The sequence below is a fragment of the Phocoena phocoena genome, chromosome 11 (genome assembly GCF_963924675.1).
Source record: "Phocoena phocoena chromosome 11, mPhoPho1.1, whole genome shotgun sequence".
In the NCBI taxonomy this organism is placed as follows: domain Eukaryota; kingdom Metazoa; phylum Chordata; class Mammalia; order Artiodactyla; family Phocoenidae; genus Phocoena; species Phocoena phocoena.
Window position 1 is genome coordinate 51,843,794 of NC_089229.1, and position 18,788 is coordinate 51,862,581.

General features: G+C 40.8%; 1 protein-coding gene across 1 annotated transcript in view; it reads left to right on the forward strand.

Moving 5' to 3' along the window:
• The first annotated feature begins 2,395 nt into the window (after window positions 1-2,395).
• GNS (glucosamine (N-acetyl)-6-sulfatase) overlaps window positions 2,396-18,788 on the forward strand; it is a 49,385-nt gene continuing 32,992 nt past the window's right edge. Inside the window, exons 1-5 of the mRNA XM_065887112.1 lie at window positions 2,396-2,752; window positions 13,048-13,107; window positions 15,760-15,966; window positions 18,078-18,143; window positions 18,579-18,677. Coding sequence (XP_065743184.1) covers window positions 2,558-2,752; window positions 13,048-13,107; window positions 15,760-15,966; window positions 18,078-18,143; window positions 18,579-18,677 — 627 coding nt within the window. The 5' untranslated portion in view covers window positions 2,396-2,557. The remainder of the gene's footprint in view (window positions 2,753-13,047; window positions 13,108-15,759; window positions 15,967-18,077; window positions 18,144-18,578; window positions 18,678-18,788) is intronic.

The window sequence follows — 18,788 nt, forward strand, 5'->3', positions numbered from 1 at the left end:
CACTTCTGCGATTGTTAGGTTGTATATTTCTCTGCCACTAGATTGCAAATTCCATGAAAGAGGGACAGTGTCTCCTCAGCACTAGCCTAGCATCTGAAACAAAGTTGGTACCTAATTATACAATCTCTGGCCCTAAATAATTTACAATCTAGTTTTGAAACAGAAACAGTGAGAAAATTTAACAATCTGGAGCATCAGTGCAGATGGAATAGATTATTTTTGTGTGCAGAAAGTCCTACTGGAAGTCTTGAAATCTGAATACATGGGGGTTGGTTATTCCATCAGTGTGCAAAATTAGCCTAGCCTGAGGCTGTAACATAGTACACTGGCCATCTGGGAAGTGCTCTGACCAGATTCCCAGCACAATCCTTTCTTGCAGTAGAAATCTACTTCATTCTTATTTTTCACTGTGCTTTTTTTTTCTTATAATTTTTATTGGAGTATAGTTGATTTGAAGTGTTGTGTTAGTTTCTGCTGTACAGCAAAGTGAATCAGTTATACATACACTAATACATATATCCACTCTTTTTTAGATTCTTTTCCCATATAGGTCATTAAAGAGTATTGAAAAGAGTTCCCTGTGCTATACAGTAGGTCCTTACCAATTTTCTATTTTATATATTCTACTTCATTTTTAAAAATTCTCTTGTCTTCTGTAGACTTACTTTTTAAAAAGTAATAAAACTAAGGATGCTTCCTTTTGCATAAGCCTGAGAGTTGTGTATGACATTCCCAAGCACTTCCATAGTTATTTTTCCTTATACTACAGTGCTTTCACAGATTTGAAGACTTCCAGTTGGAGGGTTCAGCTTAGAGAAAATACACCTTATTTGTTAGGAACCAGGAGGTACAGCCTGTTGTTCTCAGTTGGGAATAAGGCTTGGTGGTTCACCTTGCCAGGGATATTTCCTTTGTTATTGTTATATTCACCAGCTTCTTTTATTTTTTAGACTCCACATATAAGTGATATCATACAGTATTTATCTTTCTCTGTCTGACTTACTTCACTAAGCATAATACCCTCCAAGGCCAGAGATACTTCTATTTTCCTAGACTTGGGCAGAGGGGCAGGGTAGAGCTGTTCTAGAGCTATCACAGAAATATTTGGAGCCCTAGTGTCATGGAATTTTTATCCCTAAACATTACTTAATAACTTGGTTGGGTGACCATGTCGCAGTGTTTTGGTTTTTGTTCAATGTGCACATCCTCCAACATCATCTAAAAGGTCTTTCAAAAAGTCACCAATTTTTAACAATCCACCTGCCAATGCAGGGGACACAGGTTCACGCCCTGGTCCAGGAAGATCCCACATTCCGCGGAGCAACTAAGCGTGCGTGCTACAACTACTGAAGCCCGCACTCCTAGAGCCCGTGCTCCGCAACAAGAGAAGCCACCGCAATGAGAAGCCCGCGCACCGCAACGAAGAGTAGCCCCCACTCGCTGAAACTAGAGAAACCCAGTGAGCAGCAACGAAGACCCAACGCAGCCAAAAATAAATAAATAAATAAATTTTTTTAATTCACCAATTTTTTTTTTTAAAGGGAATCGGTTTTTTTTGTTGTTGTTGTTTGTTTTTAATTTTATTTATTTATTTTTGGCTGTGTTGGGTCTTCGTTTCTGTGCGAGGGCTCTCTCTAGTTGCGGCAAGTGGGGGCCACTCCTCATCGCGGTGCGCGGGCCTCTCACTATTGCGGCCTCTCTTGTTGCGGAGCACAGGCTCCAGACGCGCAGGCTCAGTAATTGTGGCTCACGGGCCCAGCTGCTCCGCGGCATGTGGGATCCCCCCAGACCAGGGCTCGAACCCGTGTCCCCTGCACTGGCAGGCAGATTCTCAACCACTGCGCCACCAGGGAAGCCCTTAATTCACCAATTTAATGTTAGAGTAAATATTCCAAAATTCATCAAGGAATATTAGGCTGTCAGAATATCCCTAAATCGTTTGTTTGAAACCACGATATCAGCTGAGGAACAGCATAACCAGGCTTGGACTTAGACTGAGTTGTAGGGAAAATTAAAAGCGATTAAATATAAGGGCACTCAATAAGTGTTGTTGACTCGGGGATTAAATAGGGTACGGCCCAGACTTTGCCCACCAGCTGATCTTACTACCTCGTAGGCACATTCCTCCTTTCTCTTAACTGCTTCCTATTGGCTGATTCCCTTCCCCTCTTATCTGATCGTCCCCCCGCCCATTTTAATTCCTGAACAAAGGGGTCCTACCAAAACCCAACGCCTGCCTGAGTCCGGAGCAAGCTCGGGTCCTGCTCCCCTATGGCTTTTCCCCCCTTTCCGCCCACTTCCGGGTTTCCCTCCCTGCTGCTGTCTCCCCTCTTCCTTTCGGTCCGGAGCCCGCCCCTCCACCCGTCACGTGACCGCATGGCGTGCTCCGCCTCCTGCCCCCGGTTCACGTGATCGCGCCCGGTAGAAAACGCCCGACCACAGACGCCGGCCTTCACAGTGCAGTCTTTTTTTCCCAGCTGCTCGTGGCTTTCTCGCTCTCTAGCCTTCTGCACGTCTTTCCCCTCCGCCCGGGGTCCCCCCCGGAGCCCTGTCCGCCATGCGGCTCCTGCCTCTGGCCCTGGGTGTGCCCCAGCGGGGCAGCCCTCGCCACCTGCCCTACTGCAGCTCAGCGCCGCTGCTGCTGCTGCTGCTGGGAGGCTGCCTGGGGGTCTCCGGGGCGGCGGCGGGCTCTCGGAGGCCCAATGTGGTGCTGCTTCTCGCCGACGACCAGGACGAAGTGCTCGGCGGCATGGTAACTCTTCTTTCTGTTTCTGCCCCGCCCCTCCATCTCCCGGGCTGACTCCCTGGTTTCTGGCCCTCGTTCCGCATTCCTAACTAGCTGCCTCGACCCTGGGTAGGTTTTCTTTTGCCGCGCCAGGCCCTTTGCGCAGGCTTATGGAGCTGCGGGACTCTATTTCCTCTTTCCCCCGAGTCTCTCCTGGGTCCACACAGAGCTTCTAGTCTGGACCTTACTGCTGAGGAGTTTGCTTCATGTCTCAAGACAAACATGTGGACGCCTGTTGGGATGGGATGAACCAATGAGGAGCAGGTGCTGGCTAAGAGCACGCCAGCCTTGATTGTTTGTCTTTCAGGTTAGAGGACAAATCCAGCCCCTCTTTGAGGAGCCTAGGCCACTTCTGCATTTGACCCTGTGTGCAGTGTCTGTGCCTGATATTTATAAAATAAGTGCTGATACGAACTATTCTGGTAGGTAGGTTGTAGAACTCTTCAGGGTGTGCTTTGCCTCACAAGAATCAAGAAAATTCAATTAGCCTAATTGGACACCTGGCTGATGCATTAGATACTGTCAGCGTTCCGTTTTATATCAGATGGGTGGTGGGTGGTGTTATGAGACTTAATTCTTTCCCAGAGTGAATTTTGCTTCTGGATCTTAGAATTCTCGAATTTGTGACCTTCAAGAACATCTACCCAACCCTCAACTCTCGGAGGCCTAGAAAGTGGCTTGCCCCAGGCTCATGAGTAGTTGTGGCAGTCCAGACAAAATCCTGACTAGGGCTCTCATCCTGGATATGGGGCATTACTCCTACCTTTTTAAAAACAAGTACTTTATTGCTTTCTTCCTTTCAGTTCCCTTTTTGCTTTCAGCTAAATGCTATGAAAGCACTTTTGGCACGAGGTTCCTAACTTTTACTGTGTGGGAACACCCTAGCTGAGTGTCTTTCAAACTGCTGATTTCAACCCATAAGTGAGTTGTGAAATCAGTTTAGTGAGTTACTTCCCTGTGGAATAGAGTAGAATAGAAAATGTCTGTGTGATACATGAGGTCAAGGTAAGCATATCCATATATAGATATGTCTTAGTTGTGCATTAAAATGTATTTCTTCCTCAGGGCTGTGTTCAATGGTGTGAGAGTCTTTTCTAAATGATATTTAAGATGCTTGCGTTTTGACTCCCTGCTGGTTCCTGCCACATGTACCTCATTGCCTTTTAGTTTCTACCCAGCCCCACTGACAATGAAGAGTGTTGACTTAATGGCCCTCCTGGATTTTACTTTGTTTTTTCCACCATTCCAACTGCTACACTTATCCTCCACACAAAACTCCTTTTAACAGATTTTTGTGTGTGCTTTTGAAGTGTTTTGTCCAGAAAAAGCGAGCCATCTCTATCAAAACTTAATAATGATTTAGTGACTTAATTAAAAGACCCAGGGCTTCCCTGGTGGTGCAGTGGTTGGGAGTCCGCCTGCCGATGCAGGGGACTCGGGTTCGTGCCCTAGTCCGGGAAGATCCCACATGCCGCGGAGCGGCTGGGCCCGTGAGCCATGGCCACTGAGCCTGCGCGTCCGGAGCCTGTGTTCCGCAACGGGAGAGGCCACAACAGTGAGAGGCCCGCGTACCGCAAAAAAAAAAAAAAAAAAAAAGAGACCCAGCTTTCACGGCTCTGTTGAAAACAAAATCCATCACTTAAATAAAATATAAGGTGTTCAGAATTCAGTTTCTTCAGTTCTTGTAGACCACCAGTGTGGTCTGTGTATATTTGAGGTTTCTTCTCTTTAGCCTGTTAATCCTATTTGCTCCTTTAAACCAGTAGTAGATTCTTTTATACGAATGTTTGTGCTGGAGAGAAGAGCCAAAATTAAGTGGAGGGAAAAAGTCAAATTTAATCCTCCCTGTTCTCTGGAGAATTCTGTCATCTCCTGTAACCTTTTACAGAATACTCTAAACACCACTAATTGTGAAACAGGACTTGAAGGGGAAGAACTAAGAAATAACAGCATTTGAGAACCTACTTGGAGCTAGTCAGGGTGTGAAGTGTCTTATACAGTCCTTCAATTATCACAGGAATCCCCTGCTGTAGGTATTGTCCTTATCTTAAAAAATGAGAAACTAAAACTTAGAAGGGGTTAAGTAACTTGGCCAAGGTTCATATAGCTATAATAAGGGGCAAAGCCCGGTGTCTTACAGTGTAAGAGCCCTGAGATTATATGCTTTTTCTCCTATTCTAGAATACTATGGTAATACTGATTTACCAGATGTCATTCCACATACCCACATCAGCATAGTCACACCATAGATCAGAGATTTCTTCAGGGGACATGGAACTCCTTAATTTTTTTTTTTTACATCTTTATTGGAGTATAATTGCTTTGCAATGGTGTGTTAGTTTCTGCTTCATAACAAAGTGAATCAGTTATACATATACATATGTTCCCATATCTCTTCCCTCTTGCGTCTCCCTCCCTCCCACCCTCCCTATCCCACCCCTCCAGGCGGTCACAAAGCACCGAGCTGATCTCCCTGTGCTATGCAGCTGCTTCCCACTAGCTATCTACCTTATGTTTGGTAGTGTATATATGTCCATGCCTCTCTCTCGCTTTGTCACAGCTTACCCTTCCTGCTCCCCATATCCTCAAATCCATTCTCTAGCAGGTCTGTGTCTTTATTCCTGTCTTACCCCTAGGTTCTTCATGACATTGTTTTTTTCTTATATTCCATATACATGTGTTAGCATACGGTATTTGTCTTTCTCTTTCTGACTTACTTCACTTTGTATGACAGACTCTAGGTCTATCCACCGCATTACAAATAGCTCAATTTCGTTTCTTTTTATGACTGAGTAATATTCCATTGTATATATGTGCCACATCTTCTTTATCCATTCATCCGATGATGGACACTTAGGTTGTTTCCATCTCCGGGCTATTGTAAATAGAGCTGCAATGAACATTTTGGTACATGACTCTTTTTGAATTTTGGTCTTCTCAGGGTATATGCCCAGTAGTGGGATTGCTGGGTCATATGATAGTTCTATTTGTAGTTTTCTAAGGAACCTCCATACTGTTCTCCACAGTGGCGGAACTCCTTAATTTACACATAATACTTCGTGAGTATTATTTTCATTTTTATGGAGAGAGTGAGGTCTCTGACCCAAAACAAGATCATGAATTGCTGCCATAGTTGGCAAATAAACAAGTATCAGTCCCCAGACTAACTCCGTCAAAGGATTATAGCACTTGTATGATTGTGGTCTGATGTGGAATCTTGCGATCATCTTTGAAGTAGTCTTTTATGTGGTAGCATCATCTTTAACAGTTCATTGTATTTGTTGTAGCTTTCATCTGTGGGACTCCATTTTTAGGGTTTTTTTTTTTTTTTTGCGGTACGCGGGCCTCTCACTGTTGTGGCCTCTCCTGTTGCGGAGCACAGGCTCCGGACGCGCAGGCTCAGCGGCCACGGCTCACGGGCCCAGCTGCTCCGTGGCATGTGGGATCTTCCCAGACCGGGGCACGAACCCGTGTCCCCTGCATCAGCAGGCGGACTCTCAACCACTGCGCCACCAGAGAAGCTCCCATTTCTAGTTTTTGCCCAGGGAACCGTTCATCCATTTCTTGATTTTACTTGAATGTTGTTATGGGGTGATGGACACACTGTTCTTCACTGAAGCACAGGTTAGTATTTTTAAAATCATTCTCTAGAAAAACTGACACTTGGTCAAAACCTCAAGGAAGTGAGGGAAGGAGATGTAGGGGAAGAATGAATACATCATGTCTTTGCTTAAGGCAAAGTGATCTTTCATTGTTAAAAGTTAGCCATAGAATTATCCGAATTGTCAAAACTTTATTTCAGAGCAGCTGTATATGGGGCCCAGGAAAGCAGATGACTCCTTAGGGGTTTTTTTTGCTTCAAATGAGTAAGGTAGCACATTAGTCATATGCAAGTGTAAGATTGTCTGTGTCTTAAAGAATGTAGTTTGGCCTTAACGTGACCAGCCACTATCTTTGCTTAGATCTTAAGGATCCACTTCATCATTCAGGTTAGCATGGACGCACACACGTTTTTTGGTACAGTGTGGTTTCCTGTTTGGGACTTGTCTGATTTAAGCACAGAGTATGGTTATCACTTGTACTACCATTAGCAGTGTAAAGGTTATGGTTATTAATATACATTTGTTACTTAAACTAAAATCTGAATTCCTATGCAGCCCTGCATCATCATCTGACTCCCGCCCACCTCTGTGACCTGGTCTTATTACCCCATTCTTCCCTTTACTTACTGCACTGCTTCTAAAACGCTGGCCTTTGTTCTGCCCTCACATGTGTTGCTTTCCTTCTCTGGCAGCATGTTACTTGTTCACTCAACCCGAAAGCATCTTCTTCTGGGGCTTTGCCTGGCTGACTCATCGTGTGACTCAGTACTGAAGTTACATCCTGAAGGAGGCCTTTCTTGACCACCTGTTGAAAGTAGTTTTCCCCTTTGCTCTCATCACCTGCAAGCACAGAGTCCTGGTTTATAGTACTCTTCACTGCCTGAAATAATTGTTTGTTTACCTGTTGTTTGAGTACAAGGATCATGAGGGCAGGGACCTTCTATCTTTTGTCCACCATTGCCTTGATCAATGCCTGGCACACATTAAGTGTTTAGTAAATGTGTTATAATCACAAAATTTAGTCTTACTATAAATCAGATATTCTTCGGTAGCTTTGCATAAATACCAGACAATTTGACCATTGTTCCCTGTAATCAGCTCACATAGTCCTTTTCCTATTTATACTTCGCATTCCTGTTTCCCCTGCCTGTGTACTCACTGTAACTCAGATTCTTCATCAAACCAGTGTTTCATTCAGCCCAGTGTTTTTTGCTTGAGGATAGCACCCAGTGATGTTTTGTGGGAAATCATGGCTGGTGACATTCCTTCTGAAGGTTAGCAAAGACCTTATGTATCTCTAGCATCCCCTGGCAACCTATTGTGGATCTACTGAAAATCATCAAAGACCTTTTTTTTTTCTTTAAATTTATTTCTTTCATTGAGGTGAAATTGACATAAAACATTATGTTAGTTTCAGGTGTACAACATGGTGATATTTGTGTATATTGCAAAATGATCACAGCAATCAATATAGTGAACATTCATCATAATGTATAGTTACAGAATTTTTTTTCTTGTGATGAGAACTTTTAAGATCTACTCTCTTAGCCGCTCTCAAATGTGCGATACAATATTATTAGCTGTAGTTGCCATGCTGTGCATGACATCCCCATGACTTCTTTATTTTATAAGTTTTTACCTTTGGACACCCTTCACCCATTTCACTGCACCCACCCTCACCCCTCACTTCCTGTCTCTGAAAACCACTAGTCCGATCTCTGTATCTGAACTTGGGTTTTCTTGTTTTTTTTGATTCCACATACAAGTGAGGTTATACAGTATTTGTCTTTCTCTGACTTAATTCACTTAGCATAATGCCCTCAGAGTCTACCCATGTTATCAAAATGGCAATATTTCATTCTTTTTTATGACTGAGTAATATTCCATTGTATATATATACCACATCTTCCTTTCCATTCATCCATTGATGGACATTTAGGTTGTTTCCATTGTCTTGGCTATTGTAAATAATGCTGCAGTGAACATGGGGGTATATATATCTTCGAGTTACTGTTTTCATTTTCTTCAGATAAATACTCAGAAGTGGATTTGCTGGACCACATGGTAGTTCTATTGTTAAATTTTTGAGTAACCTCCACATGATTTTTCATACTGGCTGAACCAGTTTACATTCCCACCAACAGTTGCACAAGGGTTCCCTATTGTCTACATCCTTACCAACACTTTTTATCTCTTGTCTTTTTGATGATAGCCTTTCTAACAGGTGTGAGGTGCTATCTCATTGTGGTTTTGATCTGCATTTCCCTAACAATTATTGATGTTAAACATTTTTTCATTTACCTGTTGGCCATTTGTATGTCTTTTTTGGAAAAAGGTCTTTTCAGATCCTCTGTCCATTTTGTTTTGTTTTGTTTTAAGACTTACTTACTTACTTACTTATTTATTTATGGCTGCGTCCAGTCTTAGTTGCAGCACACGGGACCTTCATTGAGGCATGAGGGATCTTTCGTTGCAGTGCACGGGCTTCTTTAGTTGTAGCGTTCGGGTTTTCTCTTCTGTATTTGTGGTGCACAGGCTCCAGGGCGCATGGGCTTTGTAGTTGTGGTGTGCGTGCTCTAGAGTGCCTGGGCTCTGTTGTTTGTGGCATGCAGGCTCTCTAGTTGAGGCACGTGAGCTCAGTAGTTGTGGTACACAGGCTTAGTTGCCCCGTGGCATGTGGGATCTTAGCTCCCTGACCAGGGATCAAACCAGCATCCCCTGCATTATAAGGCAGATTCTTTACCACTGGACCACCAGCGACGTCCCCTCTCCCCATTTTTTAATTGGCTGTTTTTTTGCTATTGTATGAATTTTTTGTATATTTTGCATATTAACCCTTTATCAAATATAAGACTTGCACATATTTTCTCCCATTCAGTATAAGTTGCCTTTTCATTTTGTTAATGGTTTTCTTGGCTCTGCAGAAGCTTTTTATTTATTCTTTAATTGAGCTAGAGTTGATTTACAATGTTGTGTTTCAGGTGTACAGCAAAGTGATTTAGTCATAAATACATATATATTCTTTTTCAGATTCTTTTCCATTATAGGTTATTACAAGATAATTGAGTATAGTTCCTTGTGCTATACAGTAAATTCTTGTTTTTTAATCTGTTTTATATATACTCCCATACTCCTAATTTATCTCCTCACACACCCCCACTTTGCTAACCATAAGTTTGTTTTCTATGTCTGTGAGTCTGTTTCTGTTTTGTAAATGAGTTCATTTGTATTATTTTTTTAGATTCCACATAAAAGTGATACCATATAATATTATATGTCTTTCTCTGTCTGACTTAGTATGATAATCTTTAGGTCCATCCATGTTGCTGCAAATGACAAAATTCCATTCTTTTTTATAGCTGAGTAATATTCCACTGTATATATATGTATACCACATCTTCTTTATCTGTTCATCTGTTGATGGACATTTAGGTTGCTTCCATGTCTTGGCTATTGTAAATAGTGCTGCTGTGTACATTGGGGTGCGTGTATCTTTCCAAATTAGAGTTTTTGTCTTTTCCAGATACAGGCTGAGGAGTGAGATTCTGGACCATATCATAACTATACTTATAGTTTTTTAAGGAACCTCCATACTGTTTTCTGTAGTGGCTACACCAATTTACATTCTCACCAACAGTGTAGGAAGGTTCCCTTTTCTCCACACCCTTTCCAGCATTTATTATTTGTAGGCTTTTTGATGATGGCCATTCTGACTGGTGTGAGGTAATACAGTAATACCACATTGTAGTTTCGATTTATATTTCTCTAATCATTAATGATGTTGAGCATGTTTTCATGTGCCTGCTGGCCATCTGTATGTCTTCTTTGGAAAAATGTCTATTTAGGTCTTCTGCCCATTTTTTGATTGGGTTCTTTGGGTTTTGTTTTGTTTTTGTTTTTTGATATTGACATACATAAGCTGTTTGTATATTTTGGAAATTAACCCCTTGTTGGTTGCAGCGTTTGCAAATATTTTCTCCCGGCCTGTTGTCTTTTTGTTTTGTTTATGGTTTCCTTTGCTGTACAAAGCTTATAAGTTTGATTAGGTCCCATTTGTTTATTTTTGCTTTTATTTCTTTTGCCTTGGGAGACTGAGCTAAGCAAATATTGCTACAATTTATGTCAGAGAATGTTTTGCCTGTGTTTTCTTCTAGGAGTTTTATGTTGTCATGTTTTATATTTAAGTCTTTAAGCCATTTTGAGTTTATTTTTGTATATGGTGTGAGAAAATTTTCTAATTTCATTCTTTTACATGAAGCTGTCCAGTTTTGGCAGCACCACTTAGTGAAGAGACTGTCTTTTTTCCATTGTATATTCTTGCCTCCTTTGTCGTAAATTAATTGACCATAAGTGTGTGGGTTTATTTCTGGGCTCTCTATTCTGTTCCATTGATCTACGTGTTTGTTTTTGTGCCAGTACCACACTGCTTTTTTTTTTTTTTTTTTTTTTTGGCTGCATTGGGTCTTTGTTGCTGTGCGCTGGCTTTCTCTAGTTGCATCTTGCAGTGGCTTCTCTTGTTGTGGAGCACAGGCTTGAGACACACAGGCTCAGTAGTTGTGGCTCTCAGGCTCTAGAGTAAAGGCTCCGTAGTTGTGGCACATGGGCTTAGTTGCTCCACAGCATGTGGGACCTTCCCGGACCAGGGATCGAACCTGTGTCCCCTGCATTGGCAGGTGGATTCTTAACAACTGCACCACCAGGGAAGTCCCACCATATTGCTTTGATTACTGTAGCTTTTAGTATAGTCTGGAGTCAGGGAGCATGATACCTCCAGCTTTGTTCTTCTTTCTCAAGGTTATTCTAGCTATTCAGGGTGCCTTGTGTTTCCATACAAATTTTAAAATTATTTGTTCTAGTACTGTGAAAAATGCCATTGATATTTTGATAGGGATTGCATTGAATGTGCAGATTGCCTTCGGTAGTATGGTCAGTTTAACAATATTAATTCTTCCAATCCATGAACATGGTATATCTTGCCATCTATTTGTGTAATCTCCAATTTCTTTCATCAGTCCCTTATAATTTTCTGAGTACAGGTCTTTTACTTCGTTAGGTAGGTTTATTTCTAGGTATTTTATTCTTTTTGATGTGATTGTAAATGGGATTGTTTCCTTAATTTCTCTTTCTGATAGTTCACGGTTACTGTATAGAAGCGCAACACTATATTAATTTTATTAACATTAACTGTATATCAACTTTGTATCAAGCAACACTACCAGATTCATTGATGAGCTCTAGTTTTTTGGTGGTGTCTTTAGGATTTTCTATGTATAGTAGTACATCATCTGCAGACAGTGATAGTTTTACTTCTTCCTTTGCAATTTGGATTCCTTTTCTCTTTCTTGTCTAATTGCTGTGGCTAGCATTTCCAATGCTACGTTGAATAAAAATGGCAAGAGTGGGCGTCCTTGTCTTATTCCTGATTCTAGAGGAAAAACTTTCAATTTTTCACTGTTGAGTAGGATGTTAGCTGTGGACTTGTTATATTGGCCTTTATTATGTTGAGGCACATTCCCTCTATATCCACTTTGAGAGTTTTTATCATAAATGGATGTTGAATTTTGTCACATGAGTTTTCAAAATTCCTGAATAAGTTAGAATTCTCTAGCTAATGGATTACTTAGGTTTTCTATCATCTGTATAAAACAATGGGGATAACTTTTTTTTACAGTATTGAAAATGACCCTCTTATTAACATCGTTATGTATTTGGGTTATTAGTCTTTAAGAAGTTATTACACAACCAAATACACTTAAAACTGTGTTCAGTACGGTCTCAGCTTTCACAGGAACTTCAGAATCGTTATGAACTGACTCATAATACAACTGAAATAAGTTTCTTCACATCATCCTTTCTTGCTGTCTGGAATCTCGATAAAGATCGTTAGTATTTTTTATTGTTATTATTTATATCTAAGTGACCATACCTTTTCTCCTTGCTGTAGGATTTGAAACTAGTTGTTCTCTCTACTTGTCAGGATGTTAAGTTTTGAGCAAAAGATGAAAAGCAAGGATATAAACGAAATAATTTTCTGACTAGTCTTTTGCTTGACAAGGTTTTCTGTATATGTGTTTGCCACTTAGTTCAAGTCTTTGCCTGAGGTGGTGGTTGGTCTAGTGCAGAGGGCCATGAGCTTATAGTCAAAAAGCGTGCATCTGGGCTTCACCACCGAGCGCCTGATATTTGAGTTAGTGTCGGGGCTTTGTCTGGCTTTCAGAACCTAAGTGTTGTTTTATTTCTGTTTTAAAGGATGGAAGGCTCCTTTCATATCATTTTCCATATCCTGCTTCTAAAGATGAATTAATAGAGGTAGATCTGCCCCACCTGTTTGTAAGGCAGCTGGTGACAAATAAGAAGGGCACCAAAATTTCATTACATTGAAATCAACATTGCTAGAATAATGCCATCAGCTGTGAACTTTCCCTTCCTGCAAGCGTTACAACTCCCTGAACTTTTGCACAGGACATAACTGACTGTAACCAAACTTGTTTGATTCATCTCCAGAATCACATGGGACACTTGGCTGTTCCTTAGTGTCAGATAGAGCTGATCATTTGGGAATAAAAGGTTGAGAGTAAGATACAAAAAAACACGAATTTTGTTCTGTGTGTTTTAGTTTATTGGAAGAAGTTGTTCAACAGATAACTGTTTACTTTACAGACACCACTAAAGAAAACCAAGGCTCTCATTGGAGGGATGGGGATGACTTTCTCCAGTGCTGTAAGTTTTGAAGCTGATTTAATTTTGTTACACTTTAATTGTGTTTATGTTCTAAGAAGAAACACTTTCTTTTGGGTCATCTACTGTAATTTCTGTGGTTTTTTCCTAATTAAATGCCTGATCTGAGGGAAGGAGTCTATTTAATGTAATATAGATTTGTTTAGTTGAAATATTACTTCTTAACAATTGAAGATTAATTACAGGTATTTTGTAAGCCATTCTCATCTACAACTCAGAACTAGAGAAGTTTATTTAAAACTTCACTGTTTGAAGTTTGAAAATGGATTGTAGGAAACGGTTAACATTTGTACTGTGTAAATTAGTTCCATGGTAAAAGCTTGCAGGCTACTCTGCAAAACCCAATTAACCCTGATAGCCAAACCTAACGAAGATAATAGCAGCAAAATGAAAGAAACCCAACAACAGCTGTGTGTACATGTGTGTGTACATATATGTAAATACAAATATATGTGTATATGTACACGTGTAAACATAAATACAAAGATCCAAAGTAAAATACTGACAAATCAAATTCAGGAACCATGCTCATAACCGAGTCAGTGGTAGCCCAGCTTAATATCGGGAAATCCACTGAACAGCAGCTAGTGTTGTGGTTAAGAGCAGACTCTGGAACCAGATCACCCTGTTTTGAATGTTGTCTCTGCCTCTCTCCTAGCTGTGCGACCTTGGGGAACTTATTAACCTTTTTGGCCTTTGGTTTCCCCATTTGTGTATAGGGATACTGAAACCTGTCTCGGAGGTTAAATGGATTGTTACATGTAAAGCAAGCATTTCTATCAGTGCCTAGCTTAGAGTAAGCACCACTATGTAATGGTGGTTATTATACTGTTCACCAGCATATCAGTGGTTAAAAGGAGGAAAATCAGATACTCATCTCAGTGGATGCTTGAAAGTCCTCTGAAATGTTGGCATCCTTTCCTTGTAACTTATTAAACTGTTACATCTGTACTATGACAAATATTTCAAACAAATAGCACAACTTACGGTTAAGGTTAAAGTCTCAGAGCACTGCTGTTAGGGAAGAGACAAGGGCCCAATATCTCTCACTTAATGTTCTTCTGAACTGTCCAGTCATTGGCATAAGTCTTGTGGAATTCAGAGTACTTGTGGAATTCAGTACTTGTGGAATAAAAGTACTGGGAAAAGACAAAAATTGTTATTTCCACTTGTCTGGATTTTCTGCCTAGAAAACATAGAGTTGTTGGAAAACTTTTTAAATTAATAGAATTTAGTAAGGTAGAAATGAAAAAATAGAAGTAACTTTCTTCCATATGACTAGTTAGAAAAACACGGGGGAGAGAAGATCCCACTTATACAGCAGGAAAATATAGACTCTAGGAATAGCTGGTGGTGGCCAGTAATGGTTAAGACCTATAAATGTAGTTACAAAATTTTGTGAGTGATAAAGTATTGGGTTGGCCAAAAAGTTCATTACAGATGATGTTACGGAAAAACCCGAACGCACTTTTTGGCCAACCCAATACTTCATACATAGATATGCACATCATTTTGAGTGGAAAGACCCAAGATTATAAAATGCTTATTCTAATCAGAATCCCAGCAAGATTTTTTTTAGGCTGAATTAAGTGATTCAAAAGTTATCTGGAATAATAAGTAGGTTAGAATAATCAAGGTAAAATGTTTAAAGGAAGAGATTTCCCTATTGGATACTAAATGTAAGATCCAGTGAGCAGTGTGGCATTGGCCAAAAAATAGGTCAGGAAATATAAAAGGGAGAGAATTAAAAGAGTTACCAATGTGAAAATTATAAAAGTCAAACATGTAACAAACTCAAAAAGCAAAAGTAAAAAATGGGAAGTATTTGTAACATGATTGAATCCTTCCTTAACTCAAATTTTATGTCACAAGAGGGGAAAATGTGCCTATGAACAAACCATTCACATGGACACAGTTGGTCAGTATGCATGAGGAGAGTTCATCCTCACCGATATTTAAAAATGCCAAATCCAGTTTGAAAGGCCAAAGAAATGCTAAGTATTTCAAAGGGATAATATGTATTTCTGGCAAGGGCGTGCTCAAATGAGCATTCCCTCCCTGCTGGTGCGAGTATAAGCTACTATTACCCTTCTGTAAAGTGGATCGGTGATGAGTATTAAGACCTAGACAAACATTGGGTTGAATAGGATAATTCTGTTGATCACAGGAGCTAATAGCATAATTAGAGTAGGGAAAAAAATTTGTGTCCAGTGTATAAAGTGATGCAAGAAATGTATAAAGCCACAGATCAGCCTGAAAATGAACCTCTACTTCTCTGCCACATTAGATTCAAGTAGTATTCTTTATCTTTGTTCAAGACCTAGCTCCCACCATGCTGTATTCCTTGCAGATAAATATTTCTTTGGCAGATGAAATTAGAACAACTTTAGGTTATCCTGTAGAAAGAAACCAGCTGAAAAAGAAATCTGTTTTCTGGGTTCTATCTGCTTTACTGTCTCCACTAGGGGACTTAAAGCAGCTCTGAAATGTGTCATGTATAAAGAAAACCTCTATTCCATGGGAAACTAGAAATTTGACTTCAGAGCATTGAGCAGCTTGCTTTCTGTTTAGAAATGATGAGAAATCCGTCTGTCTTGTGTACCTTTGCCTTTTTTGCTTCTCTTCCGTTTGTAGTATGTGCCAAGTGCTCTTTGCTGTCCGAGCCGAGCCAGTATCCTGACAGGGAAGTACCCACATAACCATCACGTCGTTAACAACACTTTGGAGGGAAACTGCAGTAGTAAGTCTTGGCAGAAGATCCAAGAACCAGATACTTTCCCAGCAATTCTCAGATCAGTGTGTGGTTATCAAACGTTTTTTGCAGGGAAATACTTAAATGAGGTATGTTGAATGATCTCATTATTCCCGTTCTTTCTTTTTAAAAAACAGCTTCTTGAACGTGAATTAGTATGATTCATGTTAATTGTTTTTTAATTAGCATCCGTTCGAGTCATGTTAAACGGTTTTTGCTATATGTTGTTTTCTCTTAATCTGCCTGTTAAACCAGAACTTACATGAACGTATTTACATGATTTGGGCACTGTGGTGATTCTTTCTTTAAATAGTCTCTGGAGCATTTGTTTAAAAATTGTCTTAGGACTGCTGTGGTCTGATGCATATTCCCCCCTTTTCCTCAAGAATTCTGCTTGTCCTTTGGCTGTCACGGTATCTTTGTTTCCATTTCCCCCTTTATCAGGAGTGGAGTGAAGAATTTTTTCCTCTGGGCATCTTTTCCTGAATTATAGCAGCTTAATGGTTAACCCACTTTCTGAAAACTGGGAGCAGATTGTGGAGAGATCAGTGATGAAGGAAAAGCACGCAGAGCCTGAGACATTCAGACCATTGAAGCATGTGGCCGAGTGGTTAGTGTGCTGGCCTTGAGGGCCTGGATGGAGGGAGGCCTCACTGTGACCTGCCAAGGCCAGATTTCAGGGCCTCAGGTCCACCACATCGGCCTTAGCATTTAGTCGAAGTTCAGGCTTAAAAGAAATAATGAGTTTGAGAGTGTTTGGGGTTATCTCTTAAAATAAAACTGGGGATTCCGGACAAAGAGAAGATGCACGTTTTCTTATGTACTTCGTCTGTGGTTGCTAGAGATCTTAATATCTGATCTGAATTTTGTTAATTCTCCCCCTCCCCGCAACAGTTGGGGGATTTCCAGCCTTGCGGATTTGATGAAAAATGAGTCAGTTTGAAAAGAATCCTGAGCACTGTGATGGGTTAAAGCTCTAGGTCATAAAGAGACCTCACACTCCTTTGCATGTTGAAGATCATCTAACGTATACAAAATTAGAAATTCTTCAGAATACAAAGACTTAGGGGACTTCCCTGGCGGTCCAGTGGTTAAAATTCTGTGCTTCCAATGCAGGGGGCACAGGTTCGATCCCTGGTCGGGGAACTAAGATCCCACGTGTCGTAGACGCAGCCAAAAAAATAATAATAATAACAAAGATTTAGTTCTTAGAGGCACTGCCTTAAATGGGCAGTATTAAGCCTTGTCGAGATAAAATGGGATGATTCTGTGGTCTCTTCACTTAATTCATCTCATCAGATAAATTGAGTCCAAAAGTAGACTTCACCAGCAGGACAGCTGAAGTGATAGGCTGGTAGCTTGTAGTCTGATGATTTGGGCTGTTAGCCACAAGGTTGGCTGGACCATTCAGTCTAGGCCATCAGTAGCTCAGCAAATGAGCCATGTGGCCTAAGCTATGTGGCCTTTCCCTGTAAAGGGCCAGAAGTAAATATTTCAGGCTTTGCAGGCCGTACGTCTCTATAGTGACTCTACAGTTCTGCTGTTGTAGAAGGAAAGCAGCCACAGACTTACGTAAACCAATGAGTGTGCCTGTGTTCCAGTAAAACTTCACCGTGACTGAAATTTCAATCTTATGCAACTTGTCACAAAAATATTCCTCTTTTGATTTTTTTTTTTTTTTTTTGCGGTACGCGGGCCTCTCACTGCTGTGGCCTCTCCCGTTGCGGAGCACAGGCTCCGGACGCGCAGGCTCAGTGGCCATGGCTCACGGGCCCAGCCGCTCCGCGGCATGTGGGATCTTCCTGGACCAGGGCACAAACCCGTGTCCCCTACATCGGCAGGGGGACTCTCAACCACTGTGCCACCAGGGAAGCCCTGATTGTTTTTTTTTTTATTCAAGTATAGTTGATTTTGATTGGTGTTTATATTTTTTAATGTTTGGAAGAAAATTCTTAGCTTGTTGGCCCCACAGAACAGTAGGCAGGCTAGATTTGGCCCGCCAGCCATAGTTTGCCAACTCCTGCTTCAGAAGTTCCTAGGACGATAGTGTTCTTTACTTTTTGACTGTTATGTGTTTGAGGAGATTGAGCACCTACCATGTTTCAGGCACTGATCTAAAAAGATTCTGAAAGTTTCCTGTTTCCTTCTGGTCTGGTCACGTCCGAAGGACTTCTAATGCGCTGCTTGTTTTGCTTTGCAGTATGGAGCCCCAGATGCAGGTGGACTAGCACACGTTCCTCTGGGCTGGAGTTACTGGTATGCCTTGGTGAGTGATTAATGAAGTCAGTGGCAATTCCGCACACCCCTGCAGATGCTGTTTACTTTCTGCTGTAGCTCTGATGTTGACATTATTTGGTTTGCTTTTATGATTGACCATTTTGTCTCCTTAAAAGAAAGTCTGTTGATTTGTGAGTCACTCTGTTTGTGGGATACTTTTCTTGCATTCCACAAGGTTTAACAACATATTTTGCTGTTCTACTGGATCCATTTCTGGCTTTTTAAACTAGGACATATTATTGAAACTGTGCTAGTAGTTAATAAAACCCTAGTCATAAAGTCCAATTCAATATTGACTTGAGCAATTACCTTTTTTTTTTGTCTTACCACTATTTAAACAGAGTATAGTTTATCCCAGCATGGTTTCCAACTTTCATTTTGTGTGCTGACCTCATAAAAAATCTTACTTTCCTCTCTTTAATAGGAAAAGAATTCTAAATACTATAATTATACCCTCTCTATCAATGGGAAGGCACGGAAGCATGGTGAAAACTACAGTGTGGACTACCTGACAGATGTTTTGGTGAGTTACTGAAGCTCTGTCCTTGCACTTTAGCTCATGTTTAATTAAACTCTCTGCCTAGAAAATCTTTACTTGTATTTGTTAATGTTGGGTAACATGAATAATAACTTG